Source organism: Tripterygium wilfordii, chromosome 21 (assembly GCF_013401445.1).
Source record: "Tripterygium wilfordii isolate XIE 37 chromosome 21, ASM1340144v1, whole genome shotgun sequence".
NCBI lineage: Eukaryota > Viridiplantae > Streptophyta > Magnoliopsida > Celastrales > Celastraceae > Tripterygium > Tripterygium wilfordii.
Genome location: NC_052252.1, coordinates 1496077 through 1521934, shown reverse-complemented (window position 1 = coordinate 1521934; position 25858 = coordinate 1496077). Strand labels below are relative to the sequence as shown.

The 25858-nt window shown below is 35.5% G+C and overlaps 4 protein-coding genes across 15 annotated transcripts; 1 reads left to right on the top strand and 3 right to left on the bottom strand.

Moving 5' to 3' along the window:
• Window positions 1-131: 131 nt before the first annotated feature.
• Window positions 132-2273, bottom strand: LOC119988335 (fatty-acid-binding protein 3, chloroplastic). 2 transcript variants are annotated; one of them, XM_038833332.1, is made up of 5 exons: window positions 2009-2273; window positions 1424-1534; window positions 925-1080; window positions 609-823; window positions 132-484 (listed from the first exon to the last, which is right to left on the bottom strand). In XM_038833332.1, the coding sequence occupies exons 1-5, from the start codon at window positions 2211-2213 to the stop codon at window positions 320-322; spliced, it is 852 nt and encodes a 283-aa protein (XP_038689260.1). In that variant the 5' UTR covers window positions 2214-2273; the 3' UTR covers window positions 132-319. The 2 variants fall into 2 exon arrangements, with proteins under 2 accessions (XP_038689260.1, XP_038689261.1); XM_038833333.1 differs by having other exon boundaries at window positions 1424-1525.
• Window positions 2274-4015: 1742 nt separating this feature from the next.
• Window positions 4016-12523, top strand: LOC119989666 (probable inactive purple acid phosphatase 27). Its single transcript, XM_038835327.1, has 15 exons — window positions 4016-4338; window positions 4535-4625; window positions 4793-5062; window positions 5738-5855; window positions 5963-6077; window positions 6423-6561; window positions 6699-6889; window positions 7086-7272; window positions 7515-7582; window positions 7753-7837; window positions 8198-8386; window positions 8480-8560; window positions 8650-8720; window positions 12166-12232; window positions 12335-12523. Exons 1-15 carry the CDS (start codon window positions 4016-4018, stop codon window positions 12521-12523), a joined length of 2184 nt encoding a protein of 727 aa, XP_038691255.1.
• Window positions 12524-12676: 153 nt separating this feature from the next.
• LOC119989276 (probable inactive purple acid phosphatase 27) lies at window positions 12677-20943 on the bottom strand. Of its 7 annotated transcripts, none has more exons than XM_038834697.1 (14): window positions 20483-20943; window positions 19462-19648; window positions 19181-19268; window positions 15427-15693; window positions 15165-15279; window positions 14912-15026; window positions 14657-14789; window positions 14208-14395; window positions 13836-14022; window positions 13665-13732; window positions 13473-13563; window positions 13197-13385; window positions 13040-13123; window positions 12677-12924 (listed from the first exon to the last, which is right to left on the bottom strand). In XM_038834697.1, the coding sequence occupies exons 1-14, from the start codon at window positions 20502-20504 to the stop codon at window positions 12871-12873; spliced, it is 1788 nt and encodes a 595-aa protein (XP_038690625.1). In that variant the 5' UTR covers window positions 20505-20943; the 3' UTR covers window positions 12677-12870. The 7 variants fall into 7 exon arrangements, with proteins under 7 accessions (XP_038690625.1, XP_038690624.1, XP_038690626.1 ...); XM_038834696.1 differs by having other exon boundaries at window positions 20539-20943; XM_038834698.1 differs by having other exon boundaries at window positions 19462-19640; window positions 20539-20941.
• Window positions 20944-21544: 601 nt separating this feature from the next.
• LOC119989278 (SH2 domain-containing protein B-like) lies at window positions 21545-25399 on the bottom strand. Of its 5 annotated transcripts, none has more exons than XM_038834704.1 (6): window positions 25070-25399; window positions 24311-24582; window positions 23770-23932; window positions 22609-22970; window positions 21927-22004; window positions 21545-21793 (listed from the first exon to the last, which is right to left on the bottom strand). In XM_038834704.1, the coding sequence occupies exons 2-6, from the start codon at window positions 24478-24480 to the stop codon at window positions 21775-21777; spliced, it is 792 nt and encodes a 263-aa protein (XP_038690632.1). In that variant the 5' UTR covers window positions 24481-24582; window positions 25070-25399; the 3' UTR covers window positions 21545-21774. The 5 variants fall into 5 exon arrangements, with proteins under 5 accessions (XP_038690632.1, XP_038690631.1, XP_038690633.1 ...); XM_038834703.1 differs by having other exon boundaries at window positions 25193-25399; XM_038834705.1 differs by having other exon boundaries at window positions 25223-25399.
• Between the last annotated feature and the right edge of the window lie 459 nt (window positions 25400-25858).

Sequence of the window (25858 nt, the reverse complement as noted above, 5' to 3'; positions counted from 1 at the left end):
CACCACATCGACTGGCCTCATTAGGCCTTGATTAAATATGACAAACTTTCCTAAGCATTAGTGCAGTTGAAGGCAGGAATATGGATAATGCAACATAATTCTAAACAGAAATATCACAGGGCACCGATATATTTATGCAGAAGCACGATGTATTAAACCTCTTCTAAGCATTTAGCTTTCATTGTTTAATTTTCAAAGACATTTAAACCGCAGAAAAGTTACAAGAGTTTCAGTATCAATTACAGCATCCAAAGTCATCTATTTCATGCAGTGGTGTACATGGTATTCACTAGAGTAACATAGCTTGAAAATACACATATTATTCACTTGAGAGGACTGTTGCAAGCCCAGTTGCAACTGATGTTTTCAACGAAGGAGAAACTGGAGCATTTCCCATAAACACATCAAAAAGGGCAAAGCTGACATTTGTTGACTCAATTGCAGCATCCACACTTGATGGTAAACCATCAGAGGACACAGATACCTGAAAATCAAATACAACCAGCAAAACTATGATGGATTGATGGGGAACTGGAAACCGAAGCAAACCACCAGAAACAGATTAAAAGAATTATCTTTAATTCGGTATATTGTGTTTCAATACTCACCAGCAACTTTGATGGATCCAACCAGGTCAAAAATATGAAAGTTCCTTTCTTAAGGGATCGACCTTCGAATATGCTACGGAATTTTGAGAGAGCAGATTTATCAACCGAAGAAGGTGACTTAATTCTTGGGGAAATGGCTTCATCCAATGCATCCCAGAATGTCTTGCCATCAATATCTCTAACCAAAACAATCTGCAATGATTTCTCCAAAGGTGCTGCAATACAATCAGAGAATAATAATGATATTGGAATCCCAACGGAGTCTCTCTCTCTCTATTTTCTCAAGTAAAAAGACAACAATATACATCACTATTACCCTCAAATATTGAGTTAAACAAGGATGAATCCTCCTGAATTTCAACTACTGGGCGTCCTTTCCATGCGTGCAATTTACTTGAGATTGATTGGTTAATATAGAGTCCTGCAGCATAGACCTTGACACCAATGATTGCAAAAACCTTCTCCCTGTATCCTGGAAGTATTTAAATCCATAAATGCGAAATTTACTGAAAGCCACACTTTGTGTTAGGACTTCTTCAGATAGCACTATAGTAACTGGCAAGATAAACACATACCAGACCTTTGCTTGAACAGGAATCACTTTCCTGACAAAGATCTATCCCATTATTACAGCAGAGGCACAAATCCCATCATATGCCTCATTTGTAATGTAAAAAAGGATCCCAACTACTCCTACATCGTTCCTTCTGTCCTATAGTCATATATAATAGGTTAATAGATCCCTCGTACATAAGGTGCTTTTGGAGTATGCATGGATCATAGACTAGTAGTCATATTTAAAGATACAAGCTTACCAGTTCCAAGTAAAGACATTGAACTTTCGCAACCTGGTAAACTCAAAGACTTCTGAAATTTCACCTTGGTTGATGGTTCTTCTGCATATTCAGCAGTTCCAACTGCAGCAACAGTTTGCAAAAATGTCAAAATTGTATTTGCATTTTCATATATTCCACTCATTTTATGATCTATAAAATACAGTCACTTCAGATGCAGCAAGTATGAGTAATCATGAAGACTAGAAAATTAATCAATTGAATGTGATTTAGAAAGAAACACAAACTATGACAGTTTTTTTTGCAGGGGAATAATGCTCATTCCATTTGGAATGTTCTTCAATAAGCATATTTATATATTCAATAAACATGCCCTTGTTGTAAACAAGAAAGTACAAAATGTCGAAAAATGGCATGCATAATCAGAAAGCTAAAAAAATCACTCTCTCTCATACTTAACGCAATCAAAGAGAGAAAAATTCGCAGACTTGACTCAACAGCAGCGAAATTGAAACAACATACTTCCATGCAATTGTCTTAAATAAAATGATCCAAAAAAAAAGATAAAAAAAATGTCGCAATTAAAGAATGGTTTGGGAAATTTACCCGAAGAAGAAGCCCTCAAAGAGAAATGTGTTTGAATCGAAAAGTTCCTGCGGAGAGGAAGTGCTGAGAAACGAGACAAGGAACGGGATTTGTGTACAACTTTCCGAGGCAAGCACGTTCTTGCATCTGAATTTTGGGTTTTACAAGGAAGCAGAGACGGAATCGAAACCCACATTGACCTGGAAACCCCTCCTGCTGCAAGCATTTCTGAATTTTCTTTGCAAGGCTAAAAGGAAAGAAAAAATAGTGAGTGAGACTGTTCCGAGTTCTCATCTCGGACCTACAGTAATCGGGTCTTTTCTTAAGACAATGGACGACGGAAATGGGCTTTGAATGAGATCACTGGGCCTACGTTTCCATTCAAATTATAGCCCATATGACCGGCACGAATCGGGCTGGGCTGGGCTGGGCAGTTCTCTTATTCAAAATTACCCCTCATCTTCATTCCTACTTCTCCATTCAATAACTTGTGGAAATAACTTGTGGAGGAAAGGTGTTTTTTTTTCACTAGGAGATAGTTTAGAATAGTTAGGCTAGTAACTATGTAGGTTTTTAATTATTTTGGTTCCTAAATTGATAATTGTCATGTATAAGAACTAGGGAAAAAAGAAATTGGGCCTAAGGCGGCAACCTTAGCTGTCTAGTGCTTGAGCCGGCCTTGGGAAAGAGAATAACCTACAACGGCAGATACTATTCTTGTTTCTAATCGTCTGTTTTTTCTTTTAAAAAAATCTGGTGCCGAGTTGGCATCAATAAATATGAATTATTAGATATAATAAAATGGTTGGAATTTTAGGGATTTCAGCCCCCAATCCTGCAAGAACAGTATTTCAATTATTACCATCCAACTCGATCAGCCACCCTAAGTGGTTTGATTGAGATTGTGTCATGAAACAATAATAATATTGAACACAATTAATGACTAAATGAATAGACATTTGGGCATTTGGCTATATATAACCTTTGAAACAGAGGAACGGTGGGTTAGCCTATGATGATTAACGAAAATATTTATACTTAAACAAAAGGTTTTAATTAAATAGCTCTGCATTCTCTGTTTGTTTGGTGCATATGTCTATATTTATGTAATTTTATATGCTGCCCAAAAAAAGGAATACATTTGGTGCATATGCCCTAAGAACAGCCTGTGGGGATTCTTCAATGATATCCGGAAACAGCTTGGCAGCTTTTATACATATGTATTTATTGTAAGTTGCATATTTTGTTTGACATTTGTCCGAGCGGACAGTTCATTTTTTTCGAATTTTTTGGGTTGGATTTATGGGTGATGAGTATCCCATTTATAACATTACATGAAAAACATGTTGTAAAACTATGGGAAAAAAAAATAAAATCCCTTCATCCATGGGGTAATATAGGAACAAAGGTTTACACATCTGTATGCTAATAAGTTATCTAGCTAGATCCGACAAGATAAAATATTAATTACCTCATTCTTTTATTATTGGGTTTTTCTAGTTACAGCTAATATGTACGTGTATGTTATGATACATACATAGTAATTTCTTGGAGTCTATAATTCATATTTAATGGTGCAAAAAAAGTTCAACAAATTTTAAAAATGAAAAAAAAAGATGGTGTGATGTGGCATACCTCTCAAACCATTAGATTTAAATCGTAAACTCTATAATTTTAAACGAATTGCTTGCGGAGCCCCTACATCTGTATGTTATGGTATATATTTCCTTCTAGATAATTGTAGCACTATGTATGGACATAGAACAAAGAGTAATATTCCACCCTTGTTATCCAAAATATTTTAAATTGATTTCGACATGGGTCGATTGCTTTACACACGAATATTAATTTCTTGCATATGGACCAAGGTGTTCGGCTGGACAAAAGGGAACATCCCAAACAAGTGTATATATATATATATGTACAAGAGTACTGAACCAGACCATATAACATATTGATCTTTCCTTCAAATTCCAACTTTTTTCAAAGAAACAAGGCTAGCTTGCCCCAGCTGGCTGGCTCACAAAAATGGACAGTAATGGTGTTTTCAAGATCTTGTTCTCTTTGATGTTCTGGTTTCATTTCTCAGCTTCATATAAGCTGCATCCTTTGGTTGAGAAGTCTATTTCCTATCATCGGAACCATACCGCGATTTCGGATTTCCGGGTCATAAATAGAAGAGCTTTAACGGAGTGTCTACACAAGACCAAATATCATCAAATCCAAGTTGTAGGAAGTCCTGCTGATCTCGGTCCTGATGAAAAGGAAGAATATATCATAGTAGAAGTTGTAGTACCTCTAAAGCCTGCAAACCAGGATTGGGTTGCGCTGATATCTCCTACAGATTCCAAGTAAGTGTTATTTCATAGATTTGTATATGCGGTATGATTCAACCACCTGGGTGATAGCCTAGTTAGCCAAACTATATGGAATCGGGAGGCATTGCGTTCGATTCTCACTGAGCACAATACCCTTGTGTCACGCTGAGTTTTTTTTGGTCTGCTTTTCTTACTAATTAATTTAATTTTCTTCCTCGTTCGTATCCAGTGTGGATGCTTGTCGTGTGAAGGCTGAGAGTATGTATCTACAAACTGGCGATACCGCCATCCTCCCTCTATTATGTGATTATCCTGTTAAGGTACTCATCTCATCGCTTGTAAGCGGAACTTTGCCTCTTTTAGGAGACAAAACAAATATCTCAAGTCTCAACAACTTGCATTTTTGATCAACACCTATACACACACATATATATATATATATATATATATATATATTTGCATAAAACTTTGGTATTCAATACGGCAGGCGCAAAAGGTGACGAATGATCCAGATTATCTAGGTTGCAAGAACAAGGACTGCAAGAGAAAATTGGGGGAAAAATGCTTGTTTTGGACTTGTAGTGCTAAATTAAAATTCCATATCGTCAACTTCAGAACAAAGTTTTCATTCGTTTTGTTTGGTGGTGGGTTTCAGACCCCTTGCACTTTGGCTAGGTCGACCAAAAGTGTGAAGTTTGAAAAACCAAACAAGCCGTTACATGGACATCTCTCTAGCATAGATTCCACCGGAACATCGGTAAGCAACACACAAAGCCTTTAATTCTAGTTATTAATTAATTACATGCACTTTAAATAATTTGGAAATTAAAGGGGGTCGATTTATTATGTTTTATGTTAAGAAAGTAATATCTATGGACTAATTGGGATACATTGTCCGCTTTGGAGCTAAAATGCATATCATGGACCATGCTAAAAGAGCTTTTCGTTTTAAAATACTCTTGTGATTCCTTGTTGGCTAGCCAAATATGAAGGTTCCACAAATCGCCCAAGGACAAACTGGACGTACCCTTATTTGTGGGGTGGCAAAAATTCAAAGACACAACAAAGTGACCTGAACAAGATCGAAAAAGGGTTACCATAATCGAGACATACATACCAATCCAATACCATGTTAAGAAGCCCATATTAGAACACATTGATTTTAATGACAAATTAGCAAATCTTATTATGAGATGGCATCAAAGTAATAGGTCTTAAGAGTCAAATACGTTAGCTTCCCATTTCTTTGAATTTCCTCGCACGTTAGGGAGCCCATTTTAAGGGTTGTTGCACTTTTACCCTATGTTTAGACTTTAGATTTCTAAGACCCTTCCCCTATAATTAAAAAGAAAAAAGAAAAAAAGAAAGAGATTTTACTTACACTTGATTCCAAATATTAAAACCCATGCATGTATGGCTGGTTGATTTGTAGATGAAAGTAACGTGGGTTAGTGGGGATAATAAACCACAAATGGTGCACTATGGAAAAGAAAATGTTGAACAAGAAGCTATTTCAACATTTACTACGTTCACAAAAGAAGATATGTGCGGTGAGTTTATATTTCCTTGTTGCAATTTTTCTTTTCGTATAGCATGAGCTGGACTTTATATATATATACACACACACACACACACACACTTGATTTTATATCTATAGGTTTTGAAGAATCAACACCTGCAAAGGACTTTGGGTGGCACGACCCAGGATACATTCATTCTGCTGTCATGGTAGGGCTTGAGCCTTCAAACAAATACGTCTACAAATATGGAAGGTGCTCATAATACAATTGCATGCGTAACTATTAATTCTATATTTTTTGTTAATTTGATCCGACCAATAATTAAAATTTATTTACGCGGCGCCATAACTAAATCAAAGAAACAGTACGCTTCGGTGATCAATAGTGAATACCAATTCAACGGTGTTTTACAAAGCGCCGTAATTTTATAAATTAACGATGTTTCATCTAAAGCGTGGAAGCGTTGAAATAAAACAATAACGATCGCCTTTTAAGTTTTTGCGAAGCTCTATTAATAGTGTTGGCGTTGAATCAACTGTTGTAGTGATAGACCGGAGTGATCATAGATAGATTCTTATACATATACAAATAATTCAGTGATGCAGCTGGTTGGAGTGAGAAAATCCAGTTTCGAACACCACCCGAAGCAGGAGCAGCTTCAAAGGAACTCAGATTTCTTGCTTTCGGTGATATGGGAAAGGCTCCCCGTGATAAATCTGTCGAGCACTACATTCAGGTAATCATCTAGCTCCGCATCACACGGCCGGCTCTCGACTAGTTAATTTGAAATACGTACAGAATGTTAGGATTATACATCTTGTATACTGCAAATTAATAACAACTAATTATGTGAGAGATTTTCGATGTGAGTAGCCGGGATCCATCTCAGTCGTTGAGGCAATGATTAAGGAAGTAGATTCTGATAAAGTCGTAGATTCAATATTCCACATCGGAGACATAAGCTATGCCACTGGGTTTTTAGTCGAATGGGACTACTTCCTTCACCTCATACACCCTTTAGCCTCTCGAGTACCTTACATGACTGCAATCGGAAACCACGAGAGGTATATCTATACATATATATATTCACTTAACAGTTATGATTCATTTAACAGTTGCATTATGTGAGACATGTGGATCAAACTCAGTACTAAGATGATATCAATTGATGACATCTTTATTATTTTCGCATATATAATATCCAATGTAGAAGCAATTATTTGAAACGAGATTTATATGTATGTTTTTGCAACAATTTAGGGATTATACTAATGCCGGAGGGATTTATCAAACTCCTGACTCGGGTGGAGAGTGTGGGGTTCCTTATGAACAATACTTTCCCATGCCAACCGCAGGAAAAGATAAACCCTGGTATTCCATAGAAGAAGCAAATGTTCATTTCACTGTAATTTCTACCGAACATGATTGGAAAGAAGGTTCCGAACAGGTACGTACATATGATATCTCATCTTGTTAAATAAGTCAGTTATGATAGTGATCCTAGCAGTTAGTATCTCAATTATCCCAGCTGTTGAGTTGTATGAACATGATTTCATGTGCATCATGTGAAAAATGTGGAGCCTACGAATTCATTTGGATGTGGATGTCCAATTCAACAATTGAGATAACTGGGATTGCAACTACTGGGATGTTTACCATTTTCATGCTAATTATGACATTATTTTACAGTATGCATGGATGGAAAAGGACATGGCTTCAGTTGATTCATCAAAAATAGATTGGCTAATATTTACTGGGTAATTAATAAATAAATAAATAATAATAATAATCTCATGTTGTGTAAAATTAATTAATGTTTACTTTCTGATAATATAAAAGACAATTCTTGCGAGATTATGGTAATTAAGGATCATTGATCACTTCTAATAGCTAGCTTGTTTTAAATAAATAATAAAAAAAAATGCAGGCACAGACCCATGGTTAGCTCAGTTACCAGTAATGTTGACAAAGGATTTGTTGATGCTGTGGAGCCACTACTAAAAAAATACAAGGTAATACATACGTATTATATTTTTTTTATGATAATCAAATAATTATTAATTTACTCTTCATATATATTGCTCTCTACATTAATTATTAACTAGTCGGGCTCGGAGTTGGTTGTGTGGTAAATTGTTAGGACTACTAAATATTGTCAACGGAAGAGATATCCTACTTCAAATCTCATGTCCGATAAATTTTCTTTGGAGTCACCTTCATGGGAATCTTATAATTGTTTGATGCGTGTAGGATGTAGAAATTCACGCATCTTAGGTTTACCATGTAGGTAGGGTAGGGCAGGTAAACCTAGGCGTCGTGGTAGAATCACTGCGTTACTCAGTACCCTACTTTATATATATGTGATATGATAGGTTGATCTAGCGCTTTGGGGACATGTACATAATTATGAGAGGACCTGCAATGTTTATAAAAAAGAATGTCTTGGATCCCCTGAGAAAGTTGGTGATGTCGACACATATTATCTCGAGCCGTACACTGCTCCAGTTCATCTTGTTATTGGCATGGCTGGATTTACTTTGGATGAGTTCCCAGATGCTAAGGTAAATAAGATCTCTTCTATATATATATATATATCCACACATATATGTATATAGTTTTTTTTTTGTGTAATTATGAATTGGTGATGACAAAAGCCCGAGAAATGGAGCTTGGTTCGGATCGTGAAGTTTGGATACTTGAGAGTTCATGTAAAACATCTAGAGATGAGATTAGAGGTAATTGGCATGGACCTTAGTTTTAGTATTCTACGTACAACAACAATTCTTACCCTAATTAATTTTTATCTTCTCACTTGCATTTGCAGTTGGTAAATGCAGAAACCAAAGAGACGTTGGACACTTTCAAGCTCATTAAGAAAACAAGCTCAAAACACAAGTAAAGGGAGGCAATAGTGCATGCATGTATTAGTACACCACGTCAGCACTTGACATAGTGTATCAGTACCACTAAATATCTTACCGATAATCAGAGACAGATATATGTGTTTTCACTTAATTGGGTTTGTGCCTCCAGTGAAATCATGTAAAACTCATCGTATGTATTGGGCAAAATGTACTAGGCTCAAAGAAAAATTGTGATAAATAAAGATGTAAGGGCCAGTTTAGATGATATTTTTTGGCAGCATTTATACTACTTGCTAGTATAATGCTGCAAGTCATCTAAATAACAATTTCATGACACCTATTCCAATGGCTTTTTTAGGAGCATTTATACTACTTATAAAATGTTCCAAATTTGTACAATGTCACAAATTTTAACCAGTTTTTTCCTATTTTATCCCCAGTCAATTATTGATATGCCAAATATACCCTTATTAAGAAAGTGTTTGATTAAATATCACAATTTTTACACTTTATATAATTAATTAATAGTAGTCACCGATATTATTATTTAATTATGGATTGTAAATTAATTATCTTTATTTTATTTTCATTAATTTTCTTTATTTTATAAATTTAAACTTTTATGTTTATATATACATTTATATGTCTTGCTTACAGCTAAAATGCTTAATAGCCCTGCTTGTAATTTGTCACAATATGCTACACAGAATAATTGTTACCAGTAAAAGTACAACCAAACATCTATCCAGCATTCATACAGCATATCTGCTACTAAAATTGTCCAACATTTTTGTTAGTATATTTGCTACTTTCAAAAAATTTTACCAAACTAGACCGTAATGTTTTGTTGTTTAAAACTATTACTAATGATTATCTTTGTGTCCATTGATTTTGGACCCTAGATCCGTCACTAAGGTAATAATTGCATTATAGAAAAGTAACCTTGTTATAATACTATATGTGAGAGGATCTCTAGGAAAAGTCATAATTTTCCGGTGTTTGGTTCAGTGAGTTTTGCTGTACATATTTGCATAAAATATATGTCGAAAAACTAAACTATTTTCCCTCCTCAAAATTACTATTTTCTGTTAAAGGATGTTTGTCATTAAAGAACAAAGAAATTTAAAAAGATGCAAAGTATAAGACTATAAACATCTATCCAACCAGAGAGAAGAACACACAGAGAGGCATAGTGGGTGGAGAAACTGAGGAAAGTGAAGGAGACTAGAGAGTTGGTGGCAGGATCAAAGCGCTCCAGTTTTTTTCAGCAGAGGATCTTCTGGGTTGTGATCAATGGCATGGCATTAGAATAGCTATGGAAACATGAACAGTACGTAGCTTCTTTCTCTTCAGTCAATTGGAAACTTCATGCTTCATGGTTTCAATTTCATGGGTTCGGCCTTGTTAATGGTTTCCGGGTAACCCGGAGGGTTATGGGTCGGATACATAGATTCATGAAAGGGACTTTTGGAGGCCGGTACACTAGATTATACTTAATTGTAAAAAAGTGCAATCACTAAAACATCCTTTTAAAAAAGTACACTGAGGATCATCTTTTACCAAAATAACCTCAAATTTGATTTTCTCTCTCCACGAATTGTGATACAATAGTGATACTTTTAAATAGAAGATCCAATTTAGTGTTCAATTTATATCTTTTGCTCATAAAATGATGATATAAATGTTAGAATGTAAATTTGATTGCATTACATGTCTTTCTGGTTCAATTATGTCATTTTAGTGGATTTTTGGTGTTGGTGATACTATAGTGATACATCTCTGCAGCTGTAAATGTTTTTCCAAAACAAGCAAGAGATGTACAAACCAAGAAAAGAAAACCAAGAAAGGAAAAGTAATTAGGAAGAAGAAGTATGTATACTGGTTCAATTATATCATTTTAATGAATTTTTGGTGTTCGTGATACTATAGTGATACATCTATGCACTTGTAAATGTTTTTCCAAAACGAACAAGAGAGGTAACCAAGAAAAGAAAATCAAAAAAGGAAAAGTAATTAGGAAGATGAAGTATGCATACTGGTTTAATTGTATTATTTTAGTGGTTTTTTGGTGTTGGTGATACTATATTGATACTATAGTGATACATCTCTGCAAAAAACGAATCAGAGTCCAGATCTGCAAAAAAACGAAGCACAGCCGAGATTGAACAACGAAGCATAGTTCAGATCTGTCAAAAAAGAAGCAGAGCAACTCGAAGTAGTCCAGATTGAGCAAAGACGAAGAAGGCGATGAAGAGATGAGAAACTTGGCCAAAAACGGAGAAGAAGGCAACGAAGAACAAATTCAGATCGAGAACTAGAAGAAGAAGAAGAAGAAGAAGAATGAGAATGAGAGAAAGAAGGAGATAACTTTTAGTAGAGAAGAATGAGAGAAAGAGAGGACACACTAGAGTTGGATAGTTGGAGGGAGAAGAAGAAGAAGAAGGGTATTGTAGGTATAAACTAAAAAATATCTTAAGTCAGATGACCACATTACCCTTAAATTGCACTTTTTTACAATTTTAAAAATGTTCATGACCTTTTTACAATTAAGTTGTCCAAAGTGATCTTACTCCCAATTATCCGTTCATGAAAAAATTTGACCCGGACCGACAACCTAAGACCCGGTCCGATGTACATCCCTTTATCGGATAGAGGAAAAAAGTCTAAATGGAGGGCCCATAGCATTGACGGCCCGTGAAGGATAAGCCCAAAGGCTTATTGAAGATTATTATGGGTTGAGACCAAGATAGTCGTTGCAAGGAAATAAGAATCATGTTCGGAGAATGATCGATGCCACTTTTTTTTTTTCTTTTTTTTTTAAAAAATACCGATGTTTATCATTAGAATCAAACTTTGAACACAAATGTCTAATCCAATCAATTGTCAACCGAGTTACCTTTCGTTGGTATGATCGATGACACTTACTGGTATGAGAAACAATTAAAGGTTGTTGAGTAGATGGTAATCTTGTTGAGAGAAACAAAAAAGGGTAAACGTGGATTAGCAAAATCCCTATGATTAAGGAGTTTGTTGAAAACAATAAAAATTAAGTGTGGAGCAATTCCGACAATGAGTTCTATAATGGGGTTATGTATATTGTACCATACATACTCTAAAAATCATTTACATACTCAATTACATATTTTTGAAAAATGCTCACTCCAACAAGGTATAAAATGAGTTCTCATATAATTGATCCATATATCTTAAACCACGGCCCACGAGGGTATGGTATATTAATCTGGCCCAATATTTTAACCTTTGGCCCATGAATTTTTCAGAACAAAATAATTGAGGGGAAATGAAAATCCATAACAAGGGTGTAATTGAAAGAAACAAAATTTTGTGAAGAAAACGAGGAATTAAAGAAAGTCTAGGGGCCACAATTGAAACATGAAAACTTGAAAAAGAAAATAATACGAATAAACCATCTTCCTTCTCTCGTCTGTCTCTCTGACACCCAAATCCTACTGCAGCCACCCTCATGGACGAAGACCAGGGACTGCTGACCGAGCTAGGATGACTGTTGGGACTGAGGAAACAGCAAGGTAACCCCAACGGTTATGAACTCCCACTGTTTTTGGCAACCAATTCTCTATCCTCTTCAAGTTCGCAAAAATCCGACTCCATTTGAGGCCTCTGTAGACTGTTGGCCTTGCCAAAACCACTGAAATGAGTATGTATATGAACGGTTATGGATATGCGTATCCATTTGAGACCTCGAGTTGGACAAGGGTGAGGTTTAAGGATAGGAGGGTGAGGTTCTTACTGATAGTTGCCGAGATTACAGGGATACGTTTGAAGTTGAGAAGTGGGCAAAGTAGCTGTGAATGAAAGCAGGGTTAGTAGCGGAGACAGTGAGAGCATGATAGTCAGACGAGCGTCACACTACAGTTTTGTAGACATAATATATTATTCTTGACAATTTCATTAATCATTGTTGCAACATTCTCGTCGTACACTCATACTACACATTTCTTCCACACATTTTCCTTATCAAACTACCACATCAAAGCTAGACGTCCTTGAATATATTCTGATGCAAAACCACGTTCATTTTAAATTCTAAGCAATGAGTATGACAGTAACAATTCAGATTTATCAGTACAAAACATGCATACCAGTGCAAAATAGAAGCATACATCTAGAAGTTTAGCAAAATTGACAATAGTACTTTCAAGTTATTTTACGAGCCGGAATTTATCCTCTGCCTCACTCGTTGATGGAACTACAAACTGCAAGAACACAAAATTGGGTAAGAATTCTTGTAGTAGAAACAATGTTTTTGTAGTAGTCAAAGATGAGATCAACTATTGTGCATGGCTTAAAGCTCTGTGCTAAGTGACTAACCTCTGCTTGCAACACTTGTTTTGTTACATGAACTTTTAGGTATCCAAATTTAGAAATCCTAGCCAAGCTCCAACTAGGAGCGTCCTGCAGTCACGAATTAGACCGAAAAAGCTTAAAATTTCACCTACTAAAACAAATTTATGCATATCTTGCTTACATCATCAGAAAACTGGTCCAAAGTGGCGCCACCAGTTCCAACGACTACATGAACTGGAGCAGTGTAATTGCTGGCATCGTACGTTTCCCCTTCATCTTCAACTTTCTTAGGCAGGGCAACGCATTGACTTTCATAAACATTGCAGGTCCTCTCATAATTACGTACATGTGCCCAAATGGCCAGATCAACCTAGTTCATGTATTCATAGACTTTACATATTAACATAGCTTACAATTATTTAATTTGATTCTCAATATAGATACTATAAACGTATACCTTGTATTTCCGCAGTAGTGGCTCAACAGCTGAGACAAAGTTTTTGTTAACATTAGCGCCACCCTTTGTACTACTGTACATGGTTCTGTGCCTGCGATTTTGTAAACAATTAGCAATGAATGATCCTTAATTTATCATCTTTGACCAGAAAATGTCACACACATACACATGAGATCTTTCATTATTACTTACCCAATAACTATTAGCCATGGCGTTGTTTTTCGATTAACTTTAGCCATGTTTCTTTTCAACCATCGATACTATCAAACACCCAAATATGTTAAAAATATGAGATCCTGTATATGTACGTATATGTGTGTGTGTGTGTGGAATTTAATCTTGATAAAGATCACAAAAGGGAACCTGTGCAGATTTTACTTTGCAATCATGTTCAGTAGAAATAACTGCCAAGTGAACACCCGCTTGTTTTGTAAAATACCACGGTTTACTTCGTGTTGTGGCTGGCATTTGAAAGTATTTTTGATAAGGAACTCCACACTCGCCACCCGATTCAGGAGTCACATAAAGAGACCCTGAGCCTGGAAAATCCCTATATTCTTGCAAGAACATATTTCATTCTCATTTTCTCATGGACTTTAAAAATAATAGAAACTAAACATTAGTGTTTTTTTTTTTTGGTGTTCTCTTTTCCTTGAATCGCAAAAAACCTAAGCGAAATTTTGTGAATATGCAATATTTGTTTTGTCTTAGATTGGCAATGTACGAAATCTGTACCTTTCAGAATCTCCGATAGCTGTCATGTAAGGTACTCGAGAGGCCAACGGATTTATCTGGTGAAGAAAGTAGTCCCATTCAACTAAAAAGCCTGTGGCATAGCTTAAGCCTCCAACGTGGAAGATGGAATCTACCTTACCATGGTCTATTTCTTGTTTCATCGCCTCAACAACTGAGATGGATCCCGGCTATTCATGCCAAAAATTACTGACATAGTTAGTGCATAAATAAGGTAATTAAATAACGATTGTTAAGCTATGATGTTGTCAACTCAATATAAAATTGTTAGTAGTTCCTTAAAGAAAAATGCACGACATGATATCTTTTCAAGTGATCCTTACAATAACTAATTAGGCTCCCAATCTCAAGTTCCTGCATCGAAATTTTTGAAATACTAGGAACACAGTTCTCTGTCAACCAATTTCCAAGTAAGAGATGCATTATTTTACCTGATTGAAGTGCTCAATAGAATTATCATGTCGCCCCTTTCCCATATCACCAAAAGCAAGGAATCTGAGTACATCTGAACCTGCCGCAGGTGGTGGCCTCATCGTGACATATTCACTCCAACCAGCATGATTACTGAGTTATTTGTATTAATTAATTTGGTATGCAAGTGAATATATAAGGTCAATATTATATTAGTACTTCCTCAACTCCTTAGTTAGCACTAAATCCTGATCACTTGGTGTATAAGCACGTACCTTCCATATCTGAAGCGGACATCTTCTGAAGGCTTAAGCCCTTTTAGCACAACAGAATGAATATATCCTGGGTCATGCCACCCAAAGTCCTTAGCAGGAGTCTCTTGTGTCGTACCTATATATATTGATACAATCATATCAATTATGTATTTTAAGTGATATCAATAATTAATGCAAGTATAGAGGGAAAAAAAACAAAAGGTCAACCCCTCAAATTAAGAGTTATAATGTCAAAACATATAGATCAACTCACCGCACATATCTCGTCGTGTGAATTGAGTAGGTAAAAGTATTTCTTTCTTTGGGTCCGCACCTTCATATTGCACTTCTTGTGGTAAAAAGTCTCCACTGACCCAGGTTACTCTCATCTGCACCCATTCGTACTTCATATGAGCTAAAGTGTGTACAACATATAATCAAGATCAATTGAGCCTTAAGATCAATATGAATATCACTGCCTCTATAGTTTGATCATCAGCAAATTAAGGCTTTGTGAGCTAGCTAGTGTTGCTTACCTTTGTTCCCCTGGAACCTACGCTAGAGACATGCCCATACAAGGGCTTCTTTGGATTAACAAATCTGACAGTTTGAGACTTGGCCAAAAAGCAGGGTTTACTGAACCCACCACCAAATAAAACGAATGCAATCGATGTTCTGATGTTGACCACATGGAATTTTAATGTAGCACTGCAAGTTTCATACAGACATATGTTTTTCTGGTATTTGTAGCATTCCTTATCACCGCAAGTGAGATAGTCTCGATCATTCTTCACAGGCTGTGACTGCAAGCGTTCAACCAATTATAATACAATCATACAAATAGAGTTTGGAAGAGTACACAATGTAATACAATACTATAACCTAACATGGAAGCTTAGAAAGTGCGATGTGAGTTTCCTATGATACCATATTTGATATAAGCATGAACACTCTCTCCATATTTGACATGTGTCATTTGTTATTTGAAAACAAATATTTAATTCTTATATATTCATAAATCAATCAATCATCAATAACATGGAAGCTTAGAGAGTGTGATGTGAGTTTTCTACGAGGTCAAATAAGCATGAACACTCTCTACATATTTCATTCATGTAATTTGTTATTTGGAAAAAAATAAACATTTAATTCTTATGTACTCATGTATCGTGAATATAAAACCGAATTCATGTATCATAAATATTAATGTATCACTAATGTTAATGTAACAAATTAATCATGATAAATATCAACTAATAAATGTTATTGGTTTACATATTTTCATAAATGTATCATAAATAAAAAAAAATCAAATTCATTGACAATCAATCATCAATATTATAATGTAACATGAAAGCTTAGAGTGTCCAATGTGAGTTTTTTATGATGCCACAAATGCATGAACACTCTACATATTTGACACGCGTCATTTGTTATCTAAAAAATAAATATTTAATTCTTATATAAAGCTGAATTCATTGACCAAATTCATATCACAATTCACAAAAATTAATGTATCACTAAGTTTAATATATCACAGTAACCAAGATTGATATAAAATTAATAAATAAAAGGTTGTTAAATCGAATCGTATGAATCAATTGATCAAAATTTTGAATCATGAATTCTATCAAATCATGAATCATAAGATTCACTTAAATTTTAATAGTAAATTGTAAAATATATGCATATTCATATAAAATATATCTATGGTGCTAAAAAATATATTTATAACAAATTAACAATCGAACATGAATTTCATGTTACTTGTCTTGATATGATATGATAAAACGGTCCTTCGCAATGAATGTTGAATACGATGAGTATGAACCAAACCATGGTGAACCTCCAATATCATAAAGAGGTATTTAAAATAAAAATAAATAAACAACAATAGAGAATCAACTATTGTTTCACCTAGTATCCATTATTGACAGAGCTATCGAAGTGGGGTATTATTATCTTACCTTATCATTCATAAACAAAAGTGCTTTTTTTTTTTGTCAAGGGTTTTTTCGTGGACAGAGTAAGAGTCTTTCATGAGCAGTGGACTGAGAGAAGGGTTTTATTTTTATTTTTTCGGGGAAAATAAAATTTTTAATCAAAACGATGACTTCCTTCGTCTTCCATGGCCATTTGAATCGGTATGAATCGTTCGAATCAAATCACAAATCAATTGATTCATCAAACTTCACGATTCAAGCTCCGATTCATCGTTTCACCTCAAAGTCGAAACGAATGAAATTGCGAATCATACAATTTTAACAACCATAAATTTGTTTACACATTTTCATACATGTATCATAAATAAATAAATAAAAATCAAATTCATCGACAAAATTCATATATCATAAAGATTAATGTATCTGACAAGTGTCATCTGTTATTTGAAAAATATATATTTTAATTCTTATATTCTCATGTATCATGAATACACAATAGAATTCATTGACCAGATTCACGTATTATAAAGATTAATGTATCACATGCGCGAAAACGCTACAATATATATAATACATACAATTACATGCGCAAAGCAGGGTCTTACAGCTAGTTATATAATGTATTTGGAATCTTGGACATAAGCATTTATTAGTGAATGAGTGTGATGACTTGTAAGTTCATGACTTCATGTATTTGAGTAAAGAGTCCATTAACTAGAGTGTATCCATTAATTAACCAGACAGTGCTCATAAAAAAAGGAAAATGATAAGTATCCCAACTTTTGGTATCCCAAATTCATCCCAACTTGATGTAGCATGCAATGAGTGGATTTGTGTGGGCCCCTTGCATTTAAAACAAATCATTCATTGCAGCATGCCACATCAATTTGGGATAACTTTGGGATACCTAGCAGAACCGGGAAAAAAAAATAACTAGAGTTTTGTTAAGGTATCTAGGAAAATGAGGCTAGAAAATGAAGAGGTATGTGTAGATAACCCCTAGGATGGTGCAGACGTGTAGTTTTACAAACTCACAAGGGAACACACTAAAGGTGGGCCAAAGAAGCCCCAAGCAGTGTTTTAAGGCCCAATTGAAATTCACCCACTGAAGTACTGAACTTTGCATCAAAGGCAAAATGTTGCCTCAACTTTCATTTCCAAAAACTAAAACCCTAAAGTTTTGCTATGAAGCGAACATCCCCCTCCATCAACTCTTGTCATTACCTTCAATGGAACTAGCTTAAACCTTCATCTTAATAGTCAAAATCAAAATGATAATATTTTGAATTCTCTCTCTAAAATCTGTAGCTTTTTTTTTTCCCAAAAGGCAAAAGCACTCTATGTACCATGCAAAGCACTTAATGGTGATGTAGAATGCTTTTCTTTGTATGATATGGTTAGAGAGGAACAACAGTCTTTGATGCCAGGGAAGCCTCTAATGATACTTTTTTGGAGAAGTGGTTTAGCTGCCTTTAATCTTGGTGCTATTTTTCTTCTTCTTATGTACTTGAGAATATAAGTTCTTTGAAATATTCTCGGGTTGCACCCCCATTGTGCCTTAATAAATCTTTTTACAATAAAAAATATTCGGATTTTTGCTTCAAGAAAAAATGTTTGGATTTTTTGATCAAGAAAAAATGGGGGTTCAAGGATTGCTCGATAAAATCGAGAGATAACCAGAAAGATGTTCAATTACCAAGATCAAACTAGCAAGCTGTTCAATTGCCGTTATCACGATTTGCAAGAATGGCACAACAGGGTCTGTCTTTGCTTCAAGATTCATGACATTTTACAGTGAAGAAGAAAGAAAAGACAATCAAGTGTTTAATTAACCTTGTTAACTATGTTTTAAATAGTCACGTGGACTCACAAGGTTATATTCGTCATCGAGAGTTGATGGAAGAGGGTGTTTGTTTCACAAGACGTTAGGGATTTAGTTTTTGGTTTTGAAAGTTGAGGGGGTATTTTCCTCTCATGCAAACTCTAGGGGGGTTAAAAACTTAAAATACTTGTTGGCTATGTTTTTAATTTTATAAATTATAATACGGAAAATATAATATAGTTGTCTGTTTTAGTAAAGAAAATATATGAAAAATGAATTGGACGGTCATTTTACAAATTGGATAGGAAAAGGAGTTTGTTGGTGATCTAATCAGTCCCACTGGCCAGTCTGGTTCAGTTTCTAGGCCCCAAAATAAAAAGAAAAGTGAAGAAGAAAGAACTTTAATGAGTTGAACAAACTCTAATTTTCCAGCAACCCCTGAATCTTCCCTTCTCTTGTGTATGTGTGTGAGTTGTGTGAGACTACTCTCTCGCCCTTTCTTTCCAACAAGGAGTAGTTGAGTACCTTAACAGGATAGTGGCATGTTAGAGGGTGGTCATCCTTATCACCCGTTTGTTCATACATATGCTTCCAATGAGGACAAAGCTTATTACTGCATATACGCACAAGAAGACTAAATCAAAATTAAGCAAATTAAAAAGGCGAGGATATAAACCACATGGACCTAGCTAGATCTATAAACGAGTGGCCTTGATAATTAATGACGTTGAAAGAAAACAGCTTAACTAAACAACTGATGTATGAAAAGTGGGACACACAATTTAAGAAAAAAATAGAGTCCTTACTTAGAATTAGAAGGAGATACCATAGCAACCCAATCCTTGTCAGATATATAATCGCGTGGAGCAGTAACTTTTACTTCAATGGTTGTTTCATCAGGCAAGTGAGGATTTGAGGTAATTTTGATTATAAACAATTTGTTGTCCCTGTGTACACAACTACCCAAAACTCTTCTGTTTATTACCTGAAAATCTTCCGATATGGCCACAGAAGTTGAGTTTGCAATCAAAGGATGCAACTCAAATGAAGATGAACAATGAAACCAAAAGGCAAAAACAAAGAAAACCTTGAAAGGTTGGATTTTGAAGGACATATTGCCAATCGATGAACAAAAGTGATGACAAAAGAGCAAATATATATCAGTCAAAGGATTGAATTATGGTTTTGACATCCCACACGAATGTCCTGCGTATAATCGATTTAGTTATTTAGACAGCCAAGGCACATATAGACATGTATATACGTCTAGGCATATTAATCACATGTTGGGAAGTTTGGATTCACGTTCCTTCTTAGTTCTTCCAAGTTTATGGAGCTAGCTGTCAGTTTATTCAGTTTAAACATGTGTTAAAATTCAATATGAGAGTTTTTAACAGAGTCCAAGTCTTTCGCTACTGTGAACACTACATTTTCATAAACACCATTATAATGCTCTAATTATGTATTGAATATAGCCCATAAGATAAATCTCATAAACTAAACACGCTTTCTATTGTGATTTGTTTTTGGATTTCTCGTTCAACAACGTATTTTTCTATGTGTTAGCTGTTGTTCCATATGCGTTTGTTTTTTCTTGATACCAGTGTACACAACTGGTATATCAGTAAAGGACGAATATACAAGCCAAACCAAATTAATCAAGGGAGTAAAAACCTAGAAACAAGAAAAGCTAATAGCCAGATAGAACGCTAGGCTGAGCTTCCAAAAAGAGACAGAGTATCAAAATTTCACGGCATGACACCCATAAGAAATCAAACCCGCTACGAAAAGAGATTGAAAGCAATAAAGCAATTAATAAATAATTACCACAAGCTAGCAGAGAAGACATAAGAGATTAATCCGAAGATCAGCCAAAAACGAACCTTTGTCAGCTACCCAGCGGAGCCAGAAGTACGCGAGAGGGATCGGGCGACTCCTCTTCCTCCATGGAAACATTGAAGAGAGCCTGAGAAGAAGAATCAGGAATCGAGCCAAGTACAACTCGACACCAAACCCTATTCGGACCACCGCAGGGCCCGAAGTAAATTGTGTGAACCCAACCGATAAACGGACTGAACGTCGGTGATTTAAACTTCGGGACCTGCAGCTTGACTTCTACTGCATGCGCCATTAATGGCCAGAAGATCAACCGGACGAGCAGAATAGACGTCAAAGAAAGAGCCCCAGATTTTGTGGACGACCCGTCTGACCAGAAGACCCATCCTGGGCCTATATGGTCGCATTGGGGCGATTGACAAGTATGTTATGGAAACAATTAGGGTAAAATACCATTAATTCACATAATATACTATCAGTATCTAATCCATCTTATCCAATGAAACTTGTATGTAGGGTTAAGGACATTGCCTACGGGCTTGAGGAAAAGATTATATCAATGATTATGGTTATAAATCGGATAGTGCATCAAAACAATCCAACCAACTTGAATAGGTATTACAAGTCTTAACACTCTCATGTCCTTGTGAGGTCGATTATTCGAGGTCCGACAAATGGACCGGGGTAGAGGTGTTCTAAAATCGAGTTTTCGTTTTGATTTCATGTTATAAATCGAATACTCGCGAGAGTATTGTATAAATCCAATCCAAACAAATCGAATAAATGTATTGTCCACTTTGGACCTAAGACGCACAATTTTGTCCTTAAAATTATACTCTTGGTTGAGCTATAAGCTACATCGGTGGTTTACACTTAACCAATGGAGGATACGAATCTGGATGAGTATCGGCAACAAATTGCAAAAACTAGAAACTAATGACACAATGACTTTGAGTAGAGAAGGTGACCAACAAAGGATGCACTCATGGCATTCAAATTACATAATATTGCCCCTTTAATCTATGATGGATGGACAAAAAACCTTGCCTTTGCAAAGAAAATATAGTGGATGGAGAAAAAAAAATCCTGCCTTTCATATACACATTATAAAAGCTAGTCCTAAACAAGAAGAACAGATAACAACTATCCTAACCCCTAAAACCTTTAAATTGGAAACAGTAAGAAAGTAGAGGAGGAATCTGTCTATATTACACAAACTCATAATTGTAAACCCACTGTAATTCAAAAGCAGATGTAATACAAATGTGTTCTCTCAGGCAAGATCAGTGACTTCTGATGATCCTGCAAAGCAAAGAAAATGACATTGATGAGTACATATTGAGCCTTTAGCATAAGAGAAAAGGCACTATATAATGCCTTAGTATACAAGTAAAGGATTAACCATAAAAACGAAAATGACCACGATATATCTTGCCTTGCCAAACGAGAAAGCTCGGGCTCTGCCAATAGCATGTCTTGCAGGGATTTTGCATTCATCTCTTCTTCACCGGAACTAGAAAAAGAGAAATTGATAACCCTCTATTTAATCAAACTGGTAAATAAAGTCGAGATGTAACTTTACAGGTGAACATTGAAGTTGTATCAATACATTCTCAGTCGTCTCTAATACAGTTGACCAATTCAATTAGATAGCTCACACTCTAGCACTTAGCCTTGAACAATTATAGATAACCTTCAATGGTTTCACCAGTGGTCTAAAGCTCAAAAGTATACTCATGAAGTTGTTCAAGTGTGCATTTAAAATGCCTTGTGCTCTATAGAATATATTTTCGTGAGCATTATAGAGTACAGACAACCAATACAGCAATGACCAAGTCTAATCACATGTCTGAAAAAATACACTTAAACCAAAGATTAAAAATCAATGTCAACTGTAATATCCTGGGTTTGCACCTTCTTGGTACCCCTCTAATAAATTTATTTTCCATACAAAAAGTAATATCAAACTTTTACATGTACTCGCTAACAAAATATTTTGATACCATATTGAACATTATTGTGCCTATTGAGCTCCCATTTGAGTTTGTGTGTGCTAGGGCGCATTTTTTTTTCAGTTACCTGTGTTGCAAGCATGTTAAGACTTGTAAAGTACACACCTGTATAAAGAATCAAGTGTGAGCAGTCTGTGGTGAATAATGCAATCACTACCAACGTAAGTCACAATTAAAGTGCCAGAATCAGGATGGGGCCAGCTCCTTGAAGTAGGAAACCGTAACACAAATGTCCCTGGTTCTTGCAGGCCACTAGGACCTTGAAGTGAAAACTCTGCTTCTTCCTTAGTAATAAATCCTTCTATCCACTTAGGTGACCCAGAATTCCACAAAGCATTTATCGAGTCCTTTGAAAGTGTCAAAGCAACAGGGTACAACCAACACCACATCTTCTCAAAATTTTCTTGGGCCATATACTCTTGGCATCCAGCAAGTCTTCTTAATAGCTCAAAGTCCTGAATCAATAACTTTTCAGTGGTGTCATGTGAAGGCACAATCATACACACAATCAGTCGCCCAATGAAGAGTCCAATTTTGGCATGCGCAGACAGGCACAAAAAACACATTTCCTTACTCGACGCATTTTATTGCCTCTATTTAAACTAATGTGATAAATAAGGAAATACATAAAAAGAAAAAAGAAGACAACAGGAAGCACAGGGAAATTTATCAGACCACTAGAATATTCTAGACTATAGTGTTGCAACACTTGTCAAAGAGGAAGAAACATGTGGTGGTACAAACTTAAAAAGGGAAACGTTGGCAATTCATAAATCATATTATTCCTTGCATACTAAAAGATGAAGTTGCTGCATGTTGGAAATAATTACAATGTGGTGAAGTTGTTTGGCTCAGATGGCATTTTAAAGCAGGGGAGCGCCCCAAAGGGCAAAGACATCAGATTAAACACTAAACTAACATGCCCAAACTTGATCCCCTTATAAAATAAATTGTTGATGATTACATAAGGTCAACATTCACATCAAAGATTCTCATGTTCAACTTGTATTAAAGGGCGAAAATATGCACCAAAAGGATAAAATTTAACTCAATCAAATCAAACCTACTTAAAATTGAGACCCTCACTAATAAAAAGTTTTCTCTAGATATCATAATAAGGTGTAGTCATTTTCAGCTAGTGTTCTAATCAGCTAATGGAGATATATGTGCCAAAAACATCAAATTGAACATTGCCAAAACTGCCTAGAATTCGTACATTCAGAGAGTAACCCTGCTGAAAACTATGTGAACGAGTTAATGGAAAACCTGTTTGTTCAGAGATCTAGTACTGCTGCGAGCAATGTTGATGAATGGCTCTTCAATCTCATACATCACACTTTCCCAATGAACAAGGTGATTGTTTCGTGCAATTGAACTCCAAACTTTTGTTCCTTCAGCGATCAAATTCCTAGCCATTCTTATTTGATGCCTGAACAAAAATATAAACATTACTCAAGGAAAATGGAATCTTTAGGGTCTATTTGGTATGTTTGTGTTCCATGCGTAAATAGCTTGCCTTGCTTCCTACAATCTAGGGATTAGAAAAAAATATAAGTAAGAGAAAGACAACCATTTGTAACATTATGACTTTGGACCTACATAAAAAAAAAAAGAAAAGAAAAGAAATCCACCACTTTACTGTTCCAATGAATTAAGTTTCAAAAATAAGAATGCCATTTGCCAAAAAAAATAAAGTCTCCTTCCTAAACAAGAATAAGGCCTTATGCTACTAGAAGAGATCATTAAAATCCTAAATATAACCCAGTGACAATATAATTAGTGAAATGATTATGTCCAAAAAAATTACCTGTGGTGGGAACACCCTGAGTAAAGGGCAACCTGATGCGCAAATTCTAGAAGTTCTCTATCAGAAGCAGAGGTGGCCATCTCTCTCAGCAGCAGGGCCCTCTCATTCAATCCTCCAAGGCAATACTTAAAAACTGTCAAATCTGAAATTGGTTTCCCACTAGTCGACATAATTTTTGAGGCAGAATCTTTTACTTCAACATTTTGTGAATCAGATGGGCAGCTGTTCAAGTCTGATCTCCTATCGACATTTGTGCCTATGTCATTCTCAGCCTGATGCACAAAAGATAAGCAGGAAACACTTTCTTACAAACAATAGAAGTAAAAGGACTGACCTACACTCAAAGAAATACTCGATACAAATAAGTCAAAAGATTACTCTGCGTATTTAGACATTCATAATTCTTGGCATCCATAGTTCCCGATAACAGAACTTTCATTAGGATAAAATTTGATGTTTGCTGAACTTGGACAAGAAATTCAACACATTTGGAAGTATGGGATTGTGGAAAATGAGAAATCATATTCAATCTCAAAATAAAATGCTTCATAGTGAATTCATGATCATGGATAGGAAGGAGAAACTACTGTAAAAAATAATTAATAAGCTACTATGGATTGATGAAGCCTGTTGTTGTTCAGTGCTTATGGATATTCAAATGAAAAATTTTATCGGCACCACATCAAAAGGCCAAGTTATTGCCAACATTAAAAAAAGAACCAAAATTTGAAGTTTTAATTCAATATTGAATATACCCACAACTAAAGAATGACAACAAGCAATGATTCAGAGCAAAATCCAGTGACAAACTTTAGCCATCCAATGTCTCTCTGCCACATCCTTCAATCGTCAATACAACCTCTTACCGGATTCGAATTTTACCTTATCCAAGTGCCCTAAGGTAGGGCGAACCTTATTGGTGTTTCTGCCGACCTTTAGCTCCGACAATCTTGTGATCACTGAACCCTTTGTGCGATCATTGGCACAGAACCAACGAGTATCCGATTCATTCTTTGGTTTTTATTCCAGTGGTGGAGAGACTAATGACTGGGGGCGGAGTTCGAGCAATGATCGTCAATGAGCCTATGTTGGTTCAGGCCCTTTAGGGTCCGTGTGAGATGTCTATTATGCCCTAAGAAAGAAATAATAAAATAATTGAATTTTCTTTTCATATTATTTATTTAGATTTTAAATATGGTCATTTTCTACCTTTTTTTTTTTTCTCTTGAATAATAATAATAATTTTTTGATAGTGAAGAACAACTAAAGTTATATTTTGAGGTTTGAAGATCCGATATGTCCTTAAAGACGGTAGATCCGTGCGTCCAGTTCTAGTTGACGATATGATAAATTGAGTCAAACCCAGTAACTTCATATACAAACATGTCGACAGATTTTACACTGGCGAAGCAGTTTATTCAATCGGGGAAGGACTAAGCCACACAACATTCATTCATGAGCTAAAGTAATTAAGCACCTGAGTTAGTGTCAGTTGCATTAAGAAGGTCATGTTTGTAGCTTATCATCAGTTTGACATTCACTTGTTCT